This window comes from Nicotiana tabacum, chromosome 12, assembly GCF_000715075.1.
Source record: "Nicotiana tabacum cultivar K326 chromosome 12, ASM71507v2, whole genome shotgun sequence".
NCBI lineage: Eukaryota > Viridiplantae > Streptophyta > Magnoliopsida > Solanales > Solanaceae > Nicotiana > Nicotiana tabacum.
The window spans coordinates 5,142,134-5,161,679 of record NC_134091.1 but is presented as its reverse complement, the minus strand read 5'-3'; the positions used below and the strand labels follow the sequence as shown (position 1 = coordinate 5,161,679).

The window sequence follows — 19,546 nt, the reverse complement described above, 5'->3', positions numbered from 1 at the left end:
CTGTGAAATATCAGTTAAGGTACGTTGTTGATGGCAGCAGGAGAAACTTTTTTACAACTATGATACCGTGAAAACAAGTTTGCTCTTACTTTTTCCAATTATGTCTTCCTTGATGTTTGCTTTTGCAGATAAAATGTAACCACTAATTAAATAAGTTGGAAAAAATATCTTAAAGAAAGTGATTTGCTATTTTGTTTATAATTGAATTTCAGAACTACAACTAAAGCAGTCTCACCTACACCTTAAATGGTCTAGTGGATAAGTTTTTCAAGACAGACAGAACCATACATAGAGGTAAAAAGAATATCAAAAAGAAAAAACTCAACAGAAACAATAAAGGGAAATATCTTCATAATTAATTCAGAACTTTGGTGGATTTCAATAATGACAAATAAAACTAGATAGGCTTCATCCAAACCCAGAATAATAAGATATTTATTCTAAAACAACAACAATAAAACTAGGAAGTTCCATAAAACAATAAATGGTCTGTGAATAGGCTTTTCGATACTGAAAAAATTAGAAAATAACAAGATAAGAAAAATTAATGCTCAACAAAAATCAATTTTAATTAAATTTAAAATGGATTTCGCCGACATTCCGAACAAACACAACATTTAGTCTTAAATTTAACATTACAAGATAATAACTTGAGACATTACCATTATTCTCTTTGACAAATTGGTTTTTTTCAAAGATACCTGCATGCAAATTGGAGCAGACACCAACACAAAAAAAATGCAAGTTATCCAATACTTAGTCAAGTGTGATTAGAACAAATCATTTTTCTCAAATGTCTTTATTCTTCATTCTAAAAATTCAACAAAGTATCTTGAAAGGACATTAACATTAACCCCTTGAAATTTTTTAGATTAAATCTCACTGATAACTGAAAATTGGAACTTAAAGTTAAGAAGAGAGAAAAAATAAAGAGTCAGAGACAACAAGAGTAACAAAACGAGGAAAAAATGAGAGCGGGAGTTTAGGCGCTTTTCGTCGTCCTGCTTCCCGGGGTAAAAATAGATATTCATATATGGGCTATATAATTGGTTGACTGATCCGCTATATAGGCTGAACTTTGAGATTAATCGACAAAAGATCTGATTCAAGAATGCGCCGCGTGTCCGATGCGCTTAAAGCTGGGCACATAATTACCTTTGTGCCCTTTTTGTACGCGTCTCTTCTTCCCATGTCAATTTGTCTCTACAATTTCAGCTTTATCTTGTAGTCTTCTCTAACAACATTCGTCTCATCCAAATTCGGTGGTACAAATTATTAAATTTCCAAGATTCAGTTTTCCTTCCAATGGATTCCTCAGTCAATGTTAGATATTGAGTTAAAATTTGGGAGTTCTTCGGTAAATTTCTTTACTTTCTATCTCGAAATTTAGGAATTAAGTGCTGAAATGTGTTGCACCTTATTAATTGACAGCTGTGTGTTTTCGATAATGATACATTTTCTATATTCTTGGCATTCTTAAGTCATTCATAAAGATAGATGTCAAGATATTGAAATAGCTTCTCTGGTAGTCATGATTTATGTGTTTATCCTTTTTGAACGTCTATAAGGATTGACATATTTCTGCTTGCTTGAGATGTCTATAACTCTCTAATGTTTAAAATATAATCTTGTAGTGGTAGTAGCGGCCGCAATTATTGTCGAAGAGGTACTCTCCCAGGTATTCTAAATCTCTTTGGTATTCTCTAACTCTGCTTTTTCGTAGGTCTGGTTACTGCTTTCAACCTAAGAGAAGGCACTACTTGAGGTGTGCTAAGTTTTCTAATACTCATTCCACATGAGTGTGAGTAATTGAAATTTCGTAGTGATTTAAAAATAAACTTAGCTTGCTTTAGATTTGTAAATCCTCTTTTTAGGAATTACAAATTCTGATTTGTGAGTAATCTTAGATATCCTAATTCATTTCCTTGAAGAATATGTGTGTTTGACTAGGATATTGATCCGATAGCTAAACATATCAAGCTGAGAAGAAAATAAGAAGCTTTACCATTTTCGTGTTGTGACGGGATAAAACTCAAACATCAAAATCCTATCCAGTTTAATTTATCAACAGTGTGAGCTGTGTGAAAAATAGCTTTGAATATTGAGAATAAGATTGTCCAAAAGTATTGTATTTTAAAGTGATACCTGCTTCATTGAGATCTTATCTAAGTGAATCTCACTCAATCCTTTTACATGTAGTTTTAGAGAAGAATGTTGTTTAGTTCTGTCTGTGTAAATGAATATTAGCTACATCTTGAGACCAATTTGATGGTAATCATTTTAATCATAAAAAAATACTAGCAAAATGGGAATGAAGAAGGAACTTATAAAGATGTAAATGTTCATTCTCCAAAGCCTCACTCTGATAAAACAGATAGATAGATTTCTGGTGAGTCAAAAATGGTGGTGGGGATTGGTGTTGGGCAATTACAAGTTATTCATAAATTATTGTAGTTTTGCTCCTTGTGAATATGTAGTGGTCAAATATGATGATAACCTTCTCATTAAGTACCCCTAATATTTTAGCTTAAATTTTATCTTTGAAAATATGATTATGAAATCTGATATGTTACATAGAGTAATATAAATCTTTCCCTGTTTACACAACTCAAAGACCGCTGTGACTTTCGTTGCCTTTCTTAAAAAAGGCTAAGGCAGTGTGACTTTAGACAAAAAAGCAGCAATTCAGGATGAAATATGATACATTTGGTTCCAGCAAGAAGGGGTTAACCAGGTTTTTCATTATGACGAAGGGTAAGCTACTCAATCCATAATCTTTAAGTGCAAGTTTCCTCATAACAGGGAATCGATACATCATGCTGCATAAAAAGATGAGAAATCAATTTATCAAGCTAAAATCAAGTACCTATATTAATCATTTACATATGAGTAACAATCTAGCGTGAAGAATAACTGTGTATTCTGCATAAAACAAAACAATTTTGGAGTGAACAAAATAACATGTTCAAGGATTGACAGAAGCAATTGCAAGAGCCAAAAGGTTATTATCCATTTTTGTGATACTCTTGAATATTTTTCAGAAACCAAAAGGTTATATTGCTAGCTGCTCTCTCCCCCTCCGTGCTTTGATCATACTGTTAATATTTCGTTGTAGTTTTATACATGTATGTTAGAATCTTTTTCTTCCTGCCAGCTGTAGTTAAAGAAGAAGGCACTGATAAGGAGATGATGGGGATGATAACCTATGAAATTTATTCCATGATAAAAACAAATCGAAGAGCTAGAGGAGAAGTTTAAGGTTATTCAAATTCTACCTCTAATCATACTCAGTTTTCTTGTTTTGGTAGTTATATTGTTCTTCTATTTGATATCTTCTAAGACATTTTTATGTCGATATGAATGGTAGGTATTTCCACTTCTAAAAGACCCTCTCGATTCAAGAAATATAATCTTGAAGATATATAGTGGTAACTTCGTTCTGTATCTTAGTTTCAGATTCATCAACTGTAAATAACAATTACTGATATGTTGCCATATTGGCTTCATCAGATCTGTGATCCAGATGATAAGAAGGTGCAATTTGTTTAAGGAACTATAACTAAAGGAGTAGATGCAAAGAATTCATGAAGGTTTTTTTGAATATTGAGAAGTAACCAATACTAGCTAAGGGGTTGGAGAGTTCTGATTGATGGTGTATGCACTTTCTGAACACAAGATAAAGTTATAGGTGTTTTTATGATTAAGTTCTTGATAATTAGTAGCGTTAAAATATAGAAATTAAAGGGTTAAATGGTACATGAAATACTTGTGGCGCATACACTGTTAGTTCTAAATTCATTCGCTCCTAATTATTGAGTTAGTCTATGTTTTAAACTTTGCTATAAGTACAGGAGTTCAATTTTTTTGCTCTTACTCAGCATGACTAACTCAATAAACATCAATTGTGTTTTATACTTCTATTAGAAGTCAAAATTTAATGAAAAAGTGCTTTTAGAAGTTGTGAAAGTTTTTATACGCTTGTTATAGTGTTCTTTCCCAAATGTTAATAGTATGTTCGACTATCTATTAGAGTATTTATTTTGCTTGTTTATGAACAATTGGCAGGAAAAAGTGACAACTTTTTTATTTCATGTAAAGATCATTCATTTAAATCTTCAAGATGAGCACCAGTAATTGAAAAACAAAAAAAATGAGTGATCAAGTAAGGTTTTTAGAAAACAATAAACCAATATAGACTAGGTTGCTTGATGAAGATAGGCTATGAAGCTCGGGCCTCAGGATGAATTCTTCTTGGCTCATTATTGAATTCAAGACCAGCGTATTAATTTAGACTTACAGTGGAGGGAACTATCCATGAATTGCCTCTATTTGGTTACAAACTCAAAAGTAGATAGACTATAGTAGGTTCATCATTGTGTTAATTAGGTTGCTGCCAAAGGTTCTTATGACTTGCTTGAACGCAATAATCCTTACTGTTAATTGGTCGCGCTGATAGGTTCTATTGTAGTCTGTAACTCTAGATTAGTTCCCCAAAATTGCAGGTACATAATTGGATCTTTTAGAGCACCAAATATTTTCTGTTAGGTCTCTTTTTCTTTTGCCCTTTTATTTCGTGACAAGAGGGAGGAAGAAGATGTCCTATTACGTTGGTTGATTATCTTTTTCTGTTGAGCTTCTTACTGTCACTATGAGTTTGCTTCATGTTGCTCCGAAAAATAGGAAATTGAAGATGACAACTTTTACTTTGGTCTTCCCTTCCCTCTCAATTATGCTTTGTCAGTTCATCTTAGCACATAATGTAAGGACTTCTGGATGGTGCAAGACATGGACAAACTTATTTATGAAGCTTAAATATGCTTTGCTGGCATTGTGGCATGAGAAATACTAAGATTTTTGTTTATACTTAGGCCTAGGTAAATTGCACCATTAATATAAGGGGGTGTAGATCTTAGAGGTGTGAGGAGTAGAGAGATATGCAAAGAAGTTTGAAATGTGTATATCGATGTATTGTTTAATGTAAGCGTTAATGGTTATCGTCTATATATGTTAGTCAAGAAAATTTCATTAGTGAATGGGAGATGAAAACTCCTCATTTTCTACTGTCCAAGGCATTTGTAGCTAAGCATGATTCCTGTATAATATTACTTCATAAGGTTTGTTGATCATTTTACAAAATTATCAGCTGGAAAACAGCTAACTCTAATATATTCGATAGATTTTCTCCAAATGATCCAGTACTTCCTCTTTCGACCTTTTTTTGCCATATATAAGTCAGTTACAACATAGTCAAATGTTATTTCCACAAGCATATATGTCTATAAACGACATAATTAGATATCAAACTATGTTTTTGACTCTGAGCTTGGGGTTGTGCATAGCATGATCATCACAATGAGTACCTGTAACTCATTACTCATTACTCATGCATGTCATTTCAACTTCACACACTAATCAGAGTACACTATGAAAAGTTTATCTACTCCTTCCATAAAATAATATATAAATTACTAATTTATTAGGTTTGGGCCCGGGCTTAGCACGGGCCATTTCACACTAGTATATATAGAAGCGGGAGTTAAGGTGCTTTTCGTCGTCCCGCTTTTGCAATTACAACAAACTCCCTTTTTTGTATCAAAATTTGGGGTTATTTTGGTCTTTTTGTCATGTCTTACACAGCCGATTTTGTGGACGCAAAATCACTGAATTCTTTTCCTTTTCCTCCGTGCTCTGTTTCTCTCTCTTGGGTACTCGCGCCTTTTCGTCGTCTCCTCCGTTTCCGACGTGGAAGATAAACTGGTTCTTGCTTTTGGCGTTGTGACCTGTTCTTCTCTCTCAGCACCACCTACGTTTTTGGTGGGTATCTGCAATTAACATTATCTCTTGAAGTTTGTTTACTTTGGTACCCCTTGCTTCTGCAAATTTGCTCTTTAACCTCAACATTATTTCGGATAATTTACCGCACTGGTTAGCTGATATCGCCCAATAAATTGTGAAACAGCCTCTGTTTTGCTTGGGTTTCCACCTTTTTTTTGCAGCTTCACTTTTCTGCTATCTTTCTGTCTGGTGACTGAAAGGTGAGTACTCTTCGTATTTCTTCTCCTTCTTTAGATTTATGTGGCTGCGTTAATGGACCGCAGCGGGCTCGGCAACTTTTAACTACTACCTAATGGTTTATATGTGAACTAATTTATTGTTCTATGAATCATCTACATCCACTTTGTTCCGTTGATTTAGTCAGAGCCTCACATGATGCATTGTAATTTAATTATTTGACTAATTAGAAATTTCTTATCATTGATTTTAGATGTAGATAAACCCTCAGGGGTTGGCCTGGTGGCAATTGACTTGAGCCTTGGGGTTTGCTCCCTTTCAAGGTCTCAAGTTCGAAACCCAATAGGTGCAAATAATTTTCGAGGGCCATCGGACTAGATAAAACCTGAATTAACCGTGGTGCACTTTCGGGAAACTCCTTGTCGAGGGCCTGCGCACCCCCGGGATTAGTCGGGTCTCATAGAGACTCAGACACCTGGTGCAAATCAAAAAAAAATTAGATGTAGATACCTATTTTGCTGAAACCTTCAGAGTAGTTGCCGTCCAAGAGAGAATTGGATTTGAGTTTGACCTTGTTGAAATTTCATGCGCTTACCCTGGTCTTGCGCAATGGTTAATCCCACTGATGGATGTAGCTACCTTTGGTGAAGGGGTTCAATTGAATCCCCTCAGGTGGAAAGTTACAATTTGAAAAAAGGATAAAAACAAATTTCTTTGTATATACCAACCATTGAGCCTCCTTGACATAAGTTCATATCTTATTTATGACATTCTTACATTTTTTTGAATCCCCTTATTCAAAATTCGGACTCCGCCACTGATTGCTATTGGGTGGATTGTGTGCATCATCTGTGCTCATTCTGCTCTTTTGATTTGGTCAGAGAATTCATTCTAACTTCACTATATTTACATTATCTGGTTGACTACTTAAATATAATTCTTTTATAGTTGATTTAGTCTAGATTTTGATATCTTTGGAGGAATCTCCTGATTATTAAGCTTGTATTTTGCTATTGCTTACGATACAATCCACAGTGGTCGAAAGCTATAAAAAGACAACCTCCTGCAGATGGTGTGCAGAAATGAACCGTAAAGCAAATTGATGGTTCATGAGTTATCCAAGTGTAAGAAGGAAGCTCTATATTTGAGAATAAATATAACATCAATTGTCAGTACTCTAGCATTCGTCTTTCACCTCCTCCTTTAGATCTAAATGACCTGCTTATGGATTTCGTGAAGAGTTTTTGAAAAGCTCTTCTAGACATTTTATAATGTTTACTTTCATCTCTATTTTTCTTATTCCAATTTTAGGCTCCTTTTTAGATCCTTGTAGTCTTAATGATAAACGAAAGTTAAATCAATCATGAATAAAAGTTAACATGATTATAAGATAAAGTACCATATGAATTGCACGAATAGAAAGAACAACAGGGAAAAAAATATTTTCTATTCCTTACATTGCTATAGGAAGGAAATCGTACCCCTACCACTAGAAATTCTTTTAAATTATAATTATCTATATCTCACTAGACAAAGATCAATTTCCTTCGACCTCACAAAAAAATAAAAAATATAAATAATGACCACATGTATACAAATATTGTTGATATGGCTCTTCTATCTAGCTGTACATGAGTTTGGATGAAGTTTTACATCTTATTAGCAGAAATTATGATGTGTGGTATGAAATTTAGATTAGACGAAAGCCCGATACTATTAGGAATCAGAATTGAGTTTGTGCTCTGGAAAGTCCAGAATATATGATAACGACTATGTTTAAAGGGAGATTCAAATTGAATAAAGAGGGAACTTAAGCTCTTACTTAGGAAAAATTTAAATGTTAGACAAAGGGAATTGATAGATATGTGTGAATTCGTTATTTACAATGCATTTACCCTCATTCCATATTTACAAATTTTTGAAGCTCAAAGTTCTTATGTAATCTTCCAGCCGATGAATCAGCTCCCACTGCATGAATAGATCATTGTAGAATTTCACACCCCTTAGCATAATAGTGTCATCTGCAAAAACATCAATAAGGTTAGTCATATCATTTTCAAAATCTCAACTGATCCTCTAGGTATATTCAGGTATCAAAAATTTGAGTGCAGTAACAACCCAAAGTAATGTCAGTTGTAGCTTAAATAACAAAGTAGAAGTAGATCCTTTTTAGTATATCCCACAAATACTCACATTCTAAAACTAGATGTTTTCTCTCCAAAATTACCTTCCAACTTTAGGTGCCTTCAAACAACTCCTACAAAGCCTTCTTCTTTCATAAAGAGATAATAGATAAACATGAATTACTTCAACTTTTCTTACTCTATATGAAAAAAGCTACAGCGAGAATATTATCATCCGGACAGAGAAACTATTATTTTATCTGATTCACAAATGAAATAATAGCAACTAAAGGTCAGAGTATTTACAATCAGATTGAGGACTTACTAATAGCTCCATAAGGAGTCACTGATTTGTAATTAAAGCTGAATGACATAGTGAGGTTATCGAAGTTTAGATGTTGGACAACTAAGTTTCATTGTGTATAAGTTCCATTGTGTATAATTCATTCGGTAATTGAAGTTTGTTATAGTAATCTTCACTCTCCAATATTCCTTGTAATCGAGTTTCACATGCCAATGAATGCACACACATGATTTGTGCACTGTACCAAAAAAACGTTATTCTATTTTGAGAATAGAGATTCTACTAAGCTAGCTGCCACCAAAAAAAAAGGGGCATGCCTTAAATCGAACCACATGGCTAAGTTTCTCATAATGTTACTCAAGATAGGAGAGTCGAGTGAACCAAAATGTGAAGCTCTTTATATTAAATATTGCACTTGCATTTAAAATGAGCAATGATTCTTGGTCACTTATGTTTCCGCTAATGAGCCGGAATGATATTTTAAGTGGTTAGTATCCTTACTTTATAAAATCAGAGAGGAAATATGATGGTAGTATCTACATTCTTTTTACTCCATGCATTTCATTCTTGATGGACGCATTTATTTTGGGTCCATTACGATGGTCGACCGCTACTAATATCCAGATAGTTTGTTATTTTCTTAACTTGTAAAATACATTTTGAAATAATAGGGGTATATCAGGGGAGGGAAGGGACAAAGAGCTGTAGTGAGAGAGGAATCTTCGTAGTCCTGCTTTCGCGAAACATAAGGTTGTATCCCCTCTCTACGTCTTATTATTCACCATTTTTCTTCCATGCCTTTATTTGAAAAGATGTGTAAATGTTTCCTAGATTTCTTCTTAAGAATGATAGTAGCATCTCAAATTCAATTACTCTTACTTAATAATTCAATTACTCTTACTTGATTTTTGTTTATGTTACTTTGGATGAGCAGGAGGTTTAGAGAGCTATCTGTTTTGCACGAGTGAAGTTGTTGGCTTGTTGCCGAACAGACAGTTGAAGCTAATAATGCAGCTAATATTAAGAACCCCTCTTTGGGGTGGATGATATGGTTTCTTTTTTGTTGTTAGATTTCTTGGGTTTTTCTCAATGGTTCCTCTTCATAAGTTATATTCTTATCTCAGGATATGTGTAATGCATATGCATCACAACTTTCCTTGTAAAAGATAAAAGCTGTTCGCAAGATTTAGCATTTTGGAGATATCACTTTTACTTTTTCCGTTAGAAGTTATACTTTTGTTTTTTTGGTTAAATGACACTACTCTAGGGTGTAATCGACCTTAAGATTTGTTTAAGACACAGATCAACACACTAGAGCTTTGTGTACATAGTACTTGGATGACATGTTGACACTTGATATATTCATTCTTATTTTATTATTTTAAACTTTATCTGATGATGCAAAACTATATTTCAGATTATGATCTTAGACTTTGTTAGAAACCAAAGAAGTTCTATATTTCATATCTAGAAGAGAAGATTACAAGGCCTATTTATAATACTAATTCACCTAATCTATTAGTTGTCATACACCTAATTACACCTACTATACAACTCATATACATGTGCTAGCTATGATGTAGTACATGTGTATACATGTGCTACACAACTTGTATTACACCTACTATACAACTCATATACATGTGCTAGCTATGATGTAGTACATGTGTATACATGTGCTAGACAACTTGTATGTCAACACTCCCCCTCAAGTTGGAGCATATATATTGATCATGCCCAACTTGTTACAGATATATTCAACTCGAGCTCTATTCAAAGCTTTTGTGAAAATGTCTCCCAATTGATTTCCAGTTCTAACATGACCTGTAGAGATGAGCTTTTGTTGAATCTTTTCACGAACAAAGTGACAATCTATTTCAATGTGCTTAGTCCTTTCGTAAAATACAGGATTAGAGGAGATATGAAGAGCAGCTTGATTATCACACCACAACTTTGCTGGCAATGTAGTTTGGAAGCCAACTTCACTTAATAGTTGATGTACCCATACAACCTCACACACAGATTATGCCATAGCTCTGTATTCTGCTTCCGTACTAGATCGAGATATGACATTTTGTTTCTTACTCTTCCACGAAATCAAGTTTCCACCAACAAAAACGCAATATCCTGTCGTGGATCTCCTATCGGCTTTTGACCCTGCCCAATCCGCATCTGTGAAACACTCAATGTTAGTGTGTTCATTATTCTTATATACTAGACCCCGTCCTGGACATCCCTTTAGATAACAAAGAATCTGCTCCAGAGCCGCCCAATGCCTGACTATTGGGGAAGACATAAACTGAATCACAATGCTGACAGAGTATGCGATATCGGGACGAGTTACTGTAAGAGAGTTCAGTTTCCCAACCAATCTCCTATATTTCTCTGGATCTTCGAATAACTCACCGTCTTCTTTCACGAGTTGTGTGTTAGAAACCATTGGCATGCTGCATGGTTTAGATCCCAACTTTCTAGTTTCAGCTAACAAGTCAAGAGTATATTTCCTTTGGGACAAGAAGATGCCTTTCTTGCTCCGTGTAACTTCAACTCCCAAAAAATACTTTAGTTGCCCTAAATCTTTCGTCTGAAATTGAGTGTGAAGGAAAGACTTTAGAGTTGAAATTCCTGTAATATCACTTCCAGTAATAACGATGTCATCAACATATACTACCAATAAAAGAATACCATCATCAGACTTTTTATAAAACACTGTATGATCGCAGTTGCTTTTCTTCATCCCATATTCTAGAACAGCCTTACTAAATCTGCCAAACCAAGCACAGGGACTCTGTTTCAGCCCATAAAGAGATTTTCGAAGACGACATACCTTTCCACACTCCCCCTGAGCAACAAACCCAGGTGGTTTCTCCATATATACTTCTTCCTGAAAATCTCCATGTAGAAAAGCATTCTTTATATCAAGCTGATGCAGAGGCCAATCATAAGTAGCTGCCATGGAAATAAATAATCGAACAGAAGCTAACTTGGCGACCGGGGAAAAGTATCCAAATAGTCGACTCCATAGGTCTGTGCATACCCTTTTGCAACAAGGCGTGCCTTAAGGCGAGCTACTGTCCCATCGGAGTTAAACTTAACAGCAATTACCCACTTGCACCCAATAGCCTTTTTGTTAGTGGGCAGATCGGCCAACTCCCAAGTACCATTATCATCTAAAGCCATCATCTCTTCTATCATTGCATCATGCCAACCTGTGTGGGACAATGCTTCACGAACAGTTTTAGGTATCCTAGCAGAATCTAATGATGCAATAAATGAGCTAGAAGAAGTAGACAAATGGTCATAAGACACAAAAGAAGAAATAGGATAAGTACATTGTCGTGTACCTTTGCGAATGGCAATAGGAAGATCTAAACTAGGATCTGAAACATAGGAGGTTGGATCTACCGACGAAGCAGAAGTAGGTAAAGGATCGGGTTCTGAGGTTTGTTGTCGCCTGGTATACACACGAAGAACAGGTGGTTGCTCGGATGGTCGATCGAGGGAAACGGGTGACTGAGGAAGAGGTGTTGGAGAACTAACTGGATGTGTGACAGTGTAGACTAAAGTATCATCTTCTTCTGTAGGACTGTTATAAACATATGAAGAAAAGAACAGATAATTTTCATGGAATGTGACATCGGCAGACACTAAGTACCTTTTGAGATCTGGAGAATAACACCGATAACCTTTCTGAAGACGTGAGTACCCTAAGAACACACACTTAAGGGCCTTTGGATCTAATTTAGTTACCTGTGGACGAACATCACGAACAAAACAAGTACAACCAAATATTTGGGGTTCAATAGGAAATAATGGCTTAGAGGAAAAAAGAATGTTGTAAGGAATATTACCATGAAGTACAGAAGATGGCATACGATTTATTAAAAAACAAGCTGTAGAGACGGCATCAGCCCAAAAATATTTTGGCACTTTCATTTGAAAGAGGAGTGCTCGGCCTACTTCAAGAAGATGTCTATTTTTTCGTTCCGCAACCCTATTTTGAGAAGGGGTGTCAACACAAGAAGATTGATGTAGAATACCATTTGTAACCATATAATCTTTAAACAAATCTGAAAAATATTCTTTTGCCTTGTCACTCCTTAAATTATGAACGGAAACATTAAAATGAGTTTTTATTTCAGCACAAAAAGCACAAAATATTGAAAACAACTCCGAACGATTTTTCATTAAATATAACCAAGTAACACGAGAATGATAATCCACAAAGGTAACAAAATATCTAAAACCAGTTTTAGAGATAATAGGACATGGACCCCAAACATCGGTGTGAACTAACTCAAAAGGTAAATCGGACCATTTATTGACTCTAGAAACTTTAGGAAGGCGATGGTGTTTAGTAAACTGACATGACTCACAATCTAAAGAGGAAATACTCCAAAACTGAGGATATAACTTCTTCAAACTAGACAAGGATGGATGACCCAATTAACAGTGTACATCAAAGGGAGACAACACAGTTGAACAAGAAATGGATTTCGGCACCTGTGATTCAAGAACATAGAGACCCCCAGACTCAGAACCTTTACCAATAATCTGCTTCGTCGTAAGATCCTGAAAAAGACAAAAATTGGAAAAAAATGAGACATAACAATTTAGAGTACGAGTAAGTTTACTGACAGATATTAGATTGAAAGAAAAATCAGGCAAATTTAAGACGGAACTAAGGGAAAGAGAAGATGTTGGGTTAACAGTGCCAGACCCTAAAACATATGAGGTAGACCCATCGGCTAAAGTAACTGTGGAACATTGGGTATGTGACTGAAAAGTGGCAAAGAGTTTAGAGTTACCTGTCATATGATCTGTGGCACCATAATCAATGACCCATTTGGATGACGAAGAGAGGAGACACTTAGTGGTTTTACCTGACTCGGAGATAGTATTGATAGGAGGAGATGATGTCTGAGATGGTGAAATAGTCTCGGAAGTGGCGATGTTGGCATACTGAGATCTTTTGTTCTTATTCTGAAGCTTCACACAATAACGTATGGTATGACCGAGCTCATGACAATAAAAACATTCAACTTCCCCTTGCTTTAGGTCTCGACTATAGCTACTCCGATTGCGATTACTATGACTCATATTCTTTTGAACGCGGCTAAGCAGAACACCACTATCGATCGTGGCTGTCGGACCTGGATGAGACTTTTCAGTACGCAACACTCTTGTAAAGGCCTCTTTCAAGGAAGAGATAGCAGTCCTAGATAAAATCTGCAATTTGGCCCCTTCAAATTCGGGAGAAACACCAGAAAGGAAACTCATGACCGCCAGTTGTTCACGCTGAGACTGTTGTACCTTCACATCTGGACTAAACGACAATATAATATTAAGTTCATCATACACCTTCTTAAACTCTGAGAAGTAAGTGGTGAGAGAGCGATCTTGCATGGATGGATGGTAAAATGCCTGGCACACATCATACATGCGAGACAAGTTTCCTTTTCCACAGTACAAAAAATATAAATAATCCATTAGATCCTTCACATAATCACAATGAGAAACTAGATCATTTACCTCACTGTGCATCGAATTCTTGATTTGGAGAAACAATTTTGCATCCTCATTTAACCAGACTGATTTAGTCTCATCCTTGGGTGGATCATCAACCAAGTGGTTCTCTTTGTCGATGCTCCGCAAATAGAGACGGATCGTCTTACTCCAATCCATGTAATTGGAACCCATGAACTTATTCTCCGTAATTTTGGACATAACCGGAATGACATCAACGGTAGGTTTCGTTTCAGTCATCTTGCACCCGAATAATAGCAGAATCAAATAGTGATTCTTCAACCACCTCTCCTTTTTCGGTTGTAGCTGTTGGTTTTCTCTTTTTATGGCAAAAAAAAGATTGCATGTGATTCAACTATGATGTTGTTTTTGCAGCATTTTAGTTTGAGATTATATTTCCATATTGTAGTACTGCTGAGTGGTAAGAGGGTGAAGCACTCGCACTCTTGTAATATGGTTCTTGTTAAATCAAGCACACATAGAAACGAAAGCTTGAAGCTAAAACTCAGGATAGTGGCTTTATTGGGATTCTTGAAAATGCAATGTGTGAAAAAGAACATCTTAGCCATTAGGTTGTGACTTCGTACATTACCTTAACCAGACTAAAGGTGTAACTTCCGTCTTATATTTTCATAGTGCCAAAATTTTTCTTAGGGAAACAGGGCTTCCTTTTATTGAAATATGTGGCCATCATTTTTTTGTCTAAGCTAGATATTTGTTATTGTTCACAATTTCATATTAACCTCCTAAGCTTAAAGTATATGTGATGTAACTTGGAATGCTTGATTTATGTGATTGCAAAGTAAAATATTTCATTATTTGTTTCCCTGAGCACTTGACTTCTTTTGTTTTTGCAACTTAAATATTTGGGAGAATTTATTTATATGGCAGGTATTTTACTTTTTCAGTTTTTGTGTCTTCTGAATTTACATTACCTTGTAAATAAAGAATGTCTTACATTTGAGGTTTATTTTATCGTCCAAGTTCACATTTAGCTATTACTTTTAGTTACATTTACTTGACTTCCTTGCTACAACAGTATGTTGGTTGAAACTAATGACCAATTATATCAGACTATAAATCATCAATATTATGAATTGTTGTCATCTCATGCTCATTTCATATTTCTTCTATATGCTTCAAGTTTTGGGTTTGAGAATCATTTTACAAGTTCCCATGGGAGAGCCTGGTAGCAAATATTGTATTTTCTTTATGTGGCTTCAATATAGTATTTGAACATCTTCTATTCATTGTTTACATGAAAAACACAACAAAATTCACACTCTGGAAAGATTTCATTGATCTTTATGGGAATAAACTTTTGAAACAACTGAATGAATACCCAGTTATTCTTGCTAGAAAAATTGGTAGATCATCATCAGGTATTAGTACTTACATGATTTTACCTTTTTCGTTTTCAAATATCAAACAATGAAATCAAATTTTAATATTTGAATGCATGTAGGATCATCGAACAAATTCAGTGGGTTGTCGAACAAATTTAGTACAACAATCTATTTCAATCCTCCTTACCCACAAGCTGTTGAGTTGAAGTCATGGTATTATGCATGTATTTCTTTGTGAATTATGCATTTGTAGAAGCATATTGTTGATATAATGCATTAATATATACAAGAACAAATTTTTTAGATTTTATCTACCTTGTAGGGCCAAAACAATTGAACCAATGCTTAATGCGTACAAACTAAAGAGTACATCTTCCACAGGCTTTGTTATGGTGGTTCCCTTTGAGGATAAAATCATAGCTATTTTCAATATCCAAGCACAACCTCAAGTAAGAACAATATAAATTATATTATTCTATCGAAATTTAAATATTTTTTGTAGTCACAAAAAAAACATGTGGCATTCTTGAATTATATAGGGACATGTATTTTATGTCGAAGCTGAACTTTCTCTGCCAAATGAGAACCAACGATTTTGTGTGTTAGCTTGTTCTGACTGTAAGCAATTGTTCACGAGATCTTTCTCTCGGAGGACAATTTATTGTACAAACTGTCAGCGATCCACTCATCTAATTCAAAGGTATAAATGCTACTAGATTCTTCTATATGACTAATAACTCTTTAGAGTTTACAGTTATTTTATTTTTATTCATCTAACCAAATATTTGCTATACATTATAACAGATGTCAATTTGAAGTCACTGTTAGAGACAGTAGTGGTTTTGGAACAGCCATTATTTCGGACAAACCTGCCGAGAAAATGTTATGCCTCAGCTCAGAAGAAATTTATGACACCTACCATGTGAAGGTACATATTTCATATTACTATTAGCTTCAAAAACATACAAATGGCAAAATGACCCTCTTTTGATACATAACTAATCAATTTAGTCCTCCCAGAAACAAATTTTACCTCTTGCGGATGTGCAGAAACAATTGAGTGAAAAGATATTCAAAATTCAAATGAAAAAATTATTTACAAAATATCATGATACATTGCAAAAGTTGTCCATTTTATCTTACATGAACAAAGACAATGAGATCCACCAAGAGTTCCCACCAACCATGATGGATGTTGCCAAGGGGAGCAAACGCAAAATTGAACGCCTTGGCTTGGAGGGAAGAGAAGCTCAAGAGACAACTAACAAAGGCAATGCTTCCTACTACAAGCGGGGCTTGGAAATAAGGACTCCTCCTTTGATAAAGTATTTGTAAGGTATTTGAACTTTTTAATTAATTTGTTGTTCTTTCATCTAATCATATAATTAATTTTAAGATGTAATTAATATGATAGTTCTAAAAAAACAGATCAACACATGTGTAGTTCCTACATACACTTGTTTTTGCACCCCTTAGCATTATTTAATTTTCTCTTGGAACGTTCTAGCAATTTTAATCGATGTACAACATATTTACTTAATTTCACTTACTCTCTTAGTTGAAGCTGAAGCCACATTTTGCTGTTGTTTTGGGATGCATTTGAAGGCATTTTGCTGCTTTATTGGATGCGGTTAAAGCCATAGTTATGTTGCTGCTTTTTGCCTACGGTTAAACCTAATCTTTTGCTACTGTGATATTAGGTTAGTTTACCTATTTAGTATCTGTCTATTATACTACTCCATCTCCTATATTACTTAATTAACTCATTCTTCATGGTTTATTAACATGTCAATATAGAATGATTTAAGAAAAATTCACCATGTCTTCCTCATTACTAAGAATGCTTTTTAATAAAGACAAAATATGAAAAAAGTCTTTTCAACAGTTGAGCATCGTCATTTTCTTAAACTATTGAACATGCTAGGAGTGGCCATAAAAAAAACCTCATATTCAACTTGTGGCACGCCTCATTCTACCCAACATCTGAAAATGTATGATTGACTGCAATTCACTTCTTCCAATGGAATTAAGTCCATTTTAAGAGTAATAACCTAGATGCACAACACCTTGAAAATGAAGTAAATGTGACCACTTCAAGAAACGATATGGAGTACCTACAATCTCTTTCCTTGATGGGTCTTCCCCCAAAGACTTAAGTATTGAAACAACTGCATTGGTCATAGTTGCAAGATAGAGATGGGCACTATGATTGGTCAAACACATCACGATCGGTATTTTCTTTGCTTATACTTCTGAAAATCAGAAGACTTAAAAGATGGAATTTGTCTATAGTCTACTTGTTGAATCACGATGTGATTTGCATTACAATTGAAATTAATTAATAGGGCTATAAGATGATGACTCTAAATTTTGTTGCTTCTCTTTTTTGGGTGTGTTTGTGTGTTTCATTATCTTTTTATTAAAGGAGTTTGTTCTTAAATAAAAAATTAACGTGCTTTGCCTTAGGATATTGTATCATTAAGGATTGTTTGATCAATAATGGTATAACAGAAGGCCTACTTATGTTAATCTTGTAGGGAGGCATCATCCCATACTGAAAAAGTGCTTTAGAAAAAATCAGTTGCATTCATATTACCCTAAAACTTAATTCATTATGTTATATAGGTACTAAAACTAGGTAATTTTCCTGTGATTTTGCAGATGTCAGTACTTTTGATGCACTACAAAGAAGAAGAACAATTACTGTATGGACAAAGAATCACCTTTTGTGAATATAGATACTCTCGTGGATGTAAATATTATGCCACTTTCGAAGTAAAGTGCATCTCTTTTTGTTGATATGTAAATAACAATATGTTTATATATGTATATTTAGTATTCTCATGGATGTGAATACTATGTCACTTCAAATGCATCTCTTTTTGTTGATATGTAAAAAATAATATGTTTATATATGTATATTTAGTATTCTCATGGATGTGAATAGTCTGTCACTTCAATAATATCTCAACTTCTGTCCCTCCTATGCAATTTCATATCAAAACAAATTAATCATAAATAGTAATTTCATATTTTACAGTATTGGGCCCGTGCTATATGTCGCGGGGCCGTTTTCCACCTACGAAAACCGCGCCCCGCGCGGCAGCCAAGTTCTGCCCCCTAACTTGGCCTTCAGCCTGTCCAACACCTTGCTAAATTTTCAGCAAGCTTTTACTTAGACGACTTTGACAGCAATTGCAAAGAGACAATCAAATATGGAAAAATTCCAACCTTTATATTATTTACAGTATAATATAAGGAATCTGACTATGATCACAGTTCGATCACAACCCCACTTTGGTAAAGAACACAAGTCGCTCTTATGCCACACTAAGATCTGCCCAATGCCCAACCTTAGCCCCCGTTTGAAACACTCAGAAACCCTCTCGTTTCTTTCTTGTTTCGATCCTATATCTGGATACACTAAGATTTGCCCAATGCCCAATCTTAGCCCCCGTTTGAAACACTCAGAAACCCTCCCGTTTCTTTCTTGTTTCGACCCTATATCTCTCTCGAGATATCTGACCCATCTCTGGATACACTGAATAAGGCCAAAGGCATCTATTTATAGCACATATGCTGCCTTTGACACTTGATAGCACATGGACACTTGTTGTCTAGCAATATCTGTCACATAGCAGATTACAAAGGGCATTTTTACATGGGGGACCAGCTTTACAAAAAGGCAATTACAATAGCTATAAACAAACAACACTAAACAATAATGACTGAAGCACTATGCCCTGTTTTCTGGAGCACTATCCACGAAATGGCCCTCTTCAGCATCAGCTTTCCACTTAGCGGGCCCATTCCAGCACTACCAGCTTCAGCAAATGGCCATCACACTTTGCCCATGCACTGGCACACTCCAGCACATATCCAGCACACTTGTTCACAACTTTTGCCCACGTTTTTGCCCTTCAGCTTGCCTTTCCCACGCTTTACCTTGCCTCGTCTGCATTTGACACTGCCACAACCCGAAGTGCCCGTATTCTCGACCTTGGCGCGCATGTTCTGCAATGCCGCCTTTCACTTGCCACATTGTTTTCTCAAGCCTTTGTCATGTCTTGTCGTTCCAAAGACATTTGCCAATACTTGTTCTCAACAGTCATGCTCGTGCGCATTTTTGGTGCGCATGCCGTACCATGCCGCCCCAATTAGTTTACTGACTTTGGCGTGCATGCCGTGCCATGCTGCCCCAATTAGTCCTTGCTGCCTTCTCAAGCCTTTGCCAA

At 35.3% G+C, this 19,546-nt stretch overlaps 1 protein-coding gene and 1 long non-coding RNA gene across 16 annotated transcripts; one reads left to right on the top strand and one right to left on the bottom strand.

Moving 5' to 3' along the window:
- The first annotated feature begins 901 nt into the window (after positions 1-901).
- LOC107801167 (uncharacterized) lies at positions 902-9,753 on the top strand. Of its 15 annotated transcripts, XR_012697167.1 has the most exons (6): positions 943-1,357; positions 1,635-5,814; positions 5,960-6,035; positions 7,048-7,136; positions 9,111-9,189; positions 9,374-9,753. It is a non-coding gene; the product is annotated as an uncharacterized LOC107801167 (long non-coding RNA). The 15 variants fall into 15 exon arrangements; XR_012697168.1 differs by lacking the exon at positions 7,048-7,136; XR_001651576.2 differs by having other exon boundaries at positions 1,635-6,035.
- A 1,665-nt stretch (positions 9,754-11,418) lies between these two features.
- Positions 11,419-14,205, bottom strand: LOC107801166 (uncharacterized). The gene is made up of 5 exons (XM_016624452.2): positions 13,248-14,205; positions 13,078-13,160; positions 12,943-13,011; positions 12,095-12,189; positions 11,419-12,025 (listed from the first exon to the last, which is right to left on the bottom strand). Exons 1-5 carry the CDS (start codon positions 14,203-14,205, stop codon positions 11,419-11,421), a joined length of 1,812 nt encoding a protein of 603 aa, XP_016479938.2.
- Positions 14,206-19,546: the final 5,341 nt, after the last annotated feature.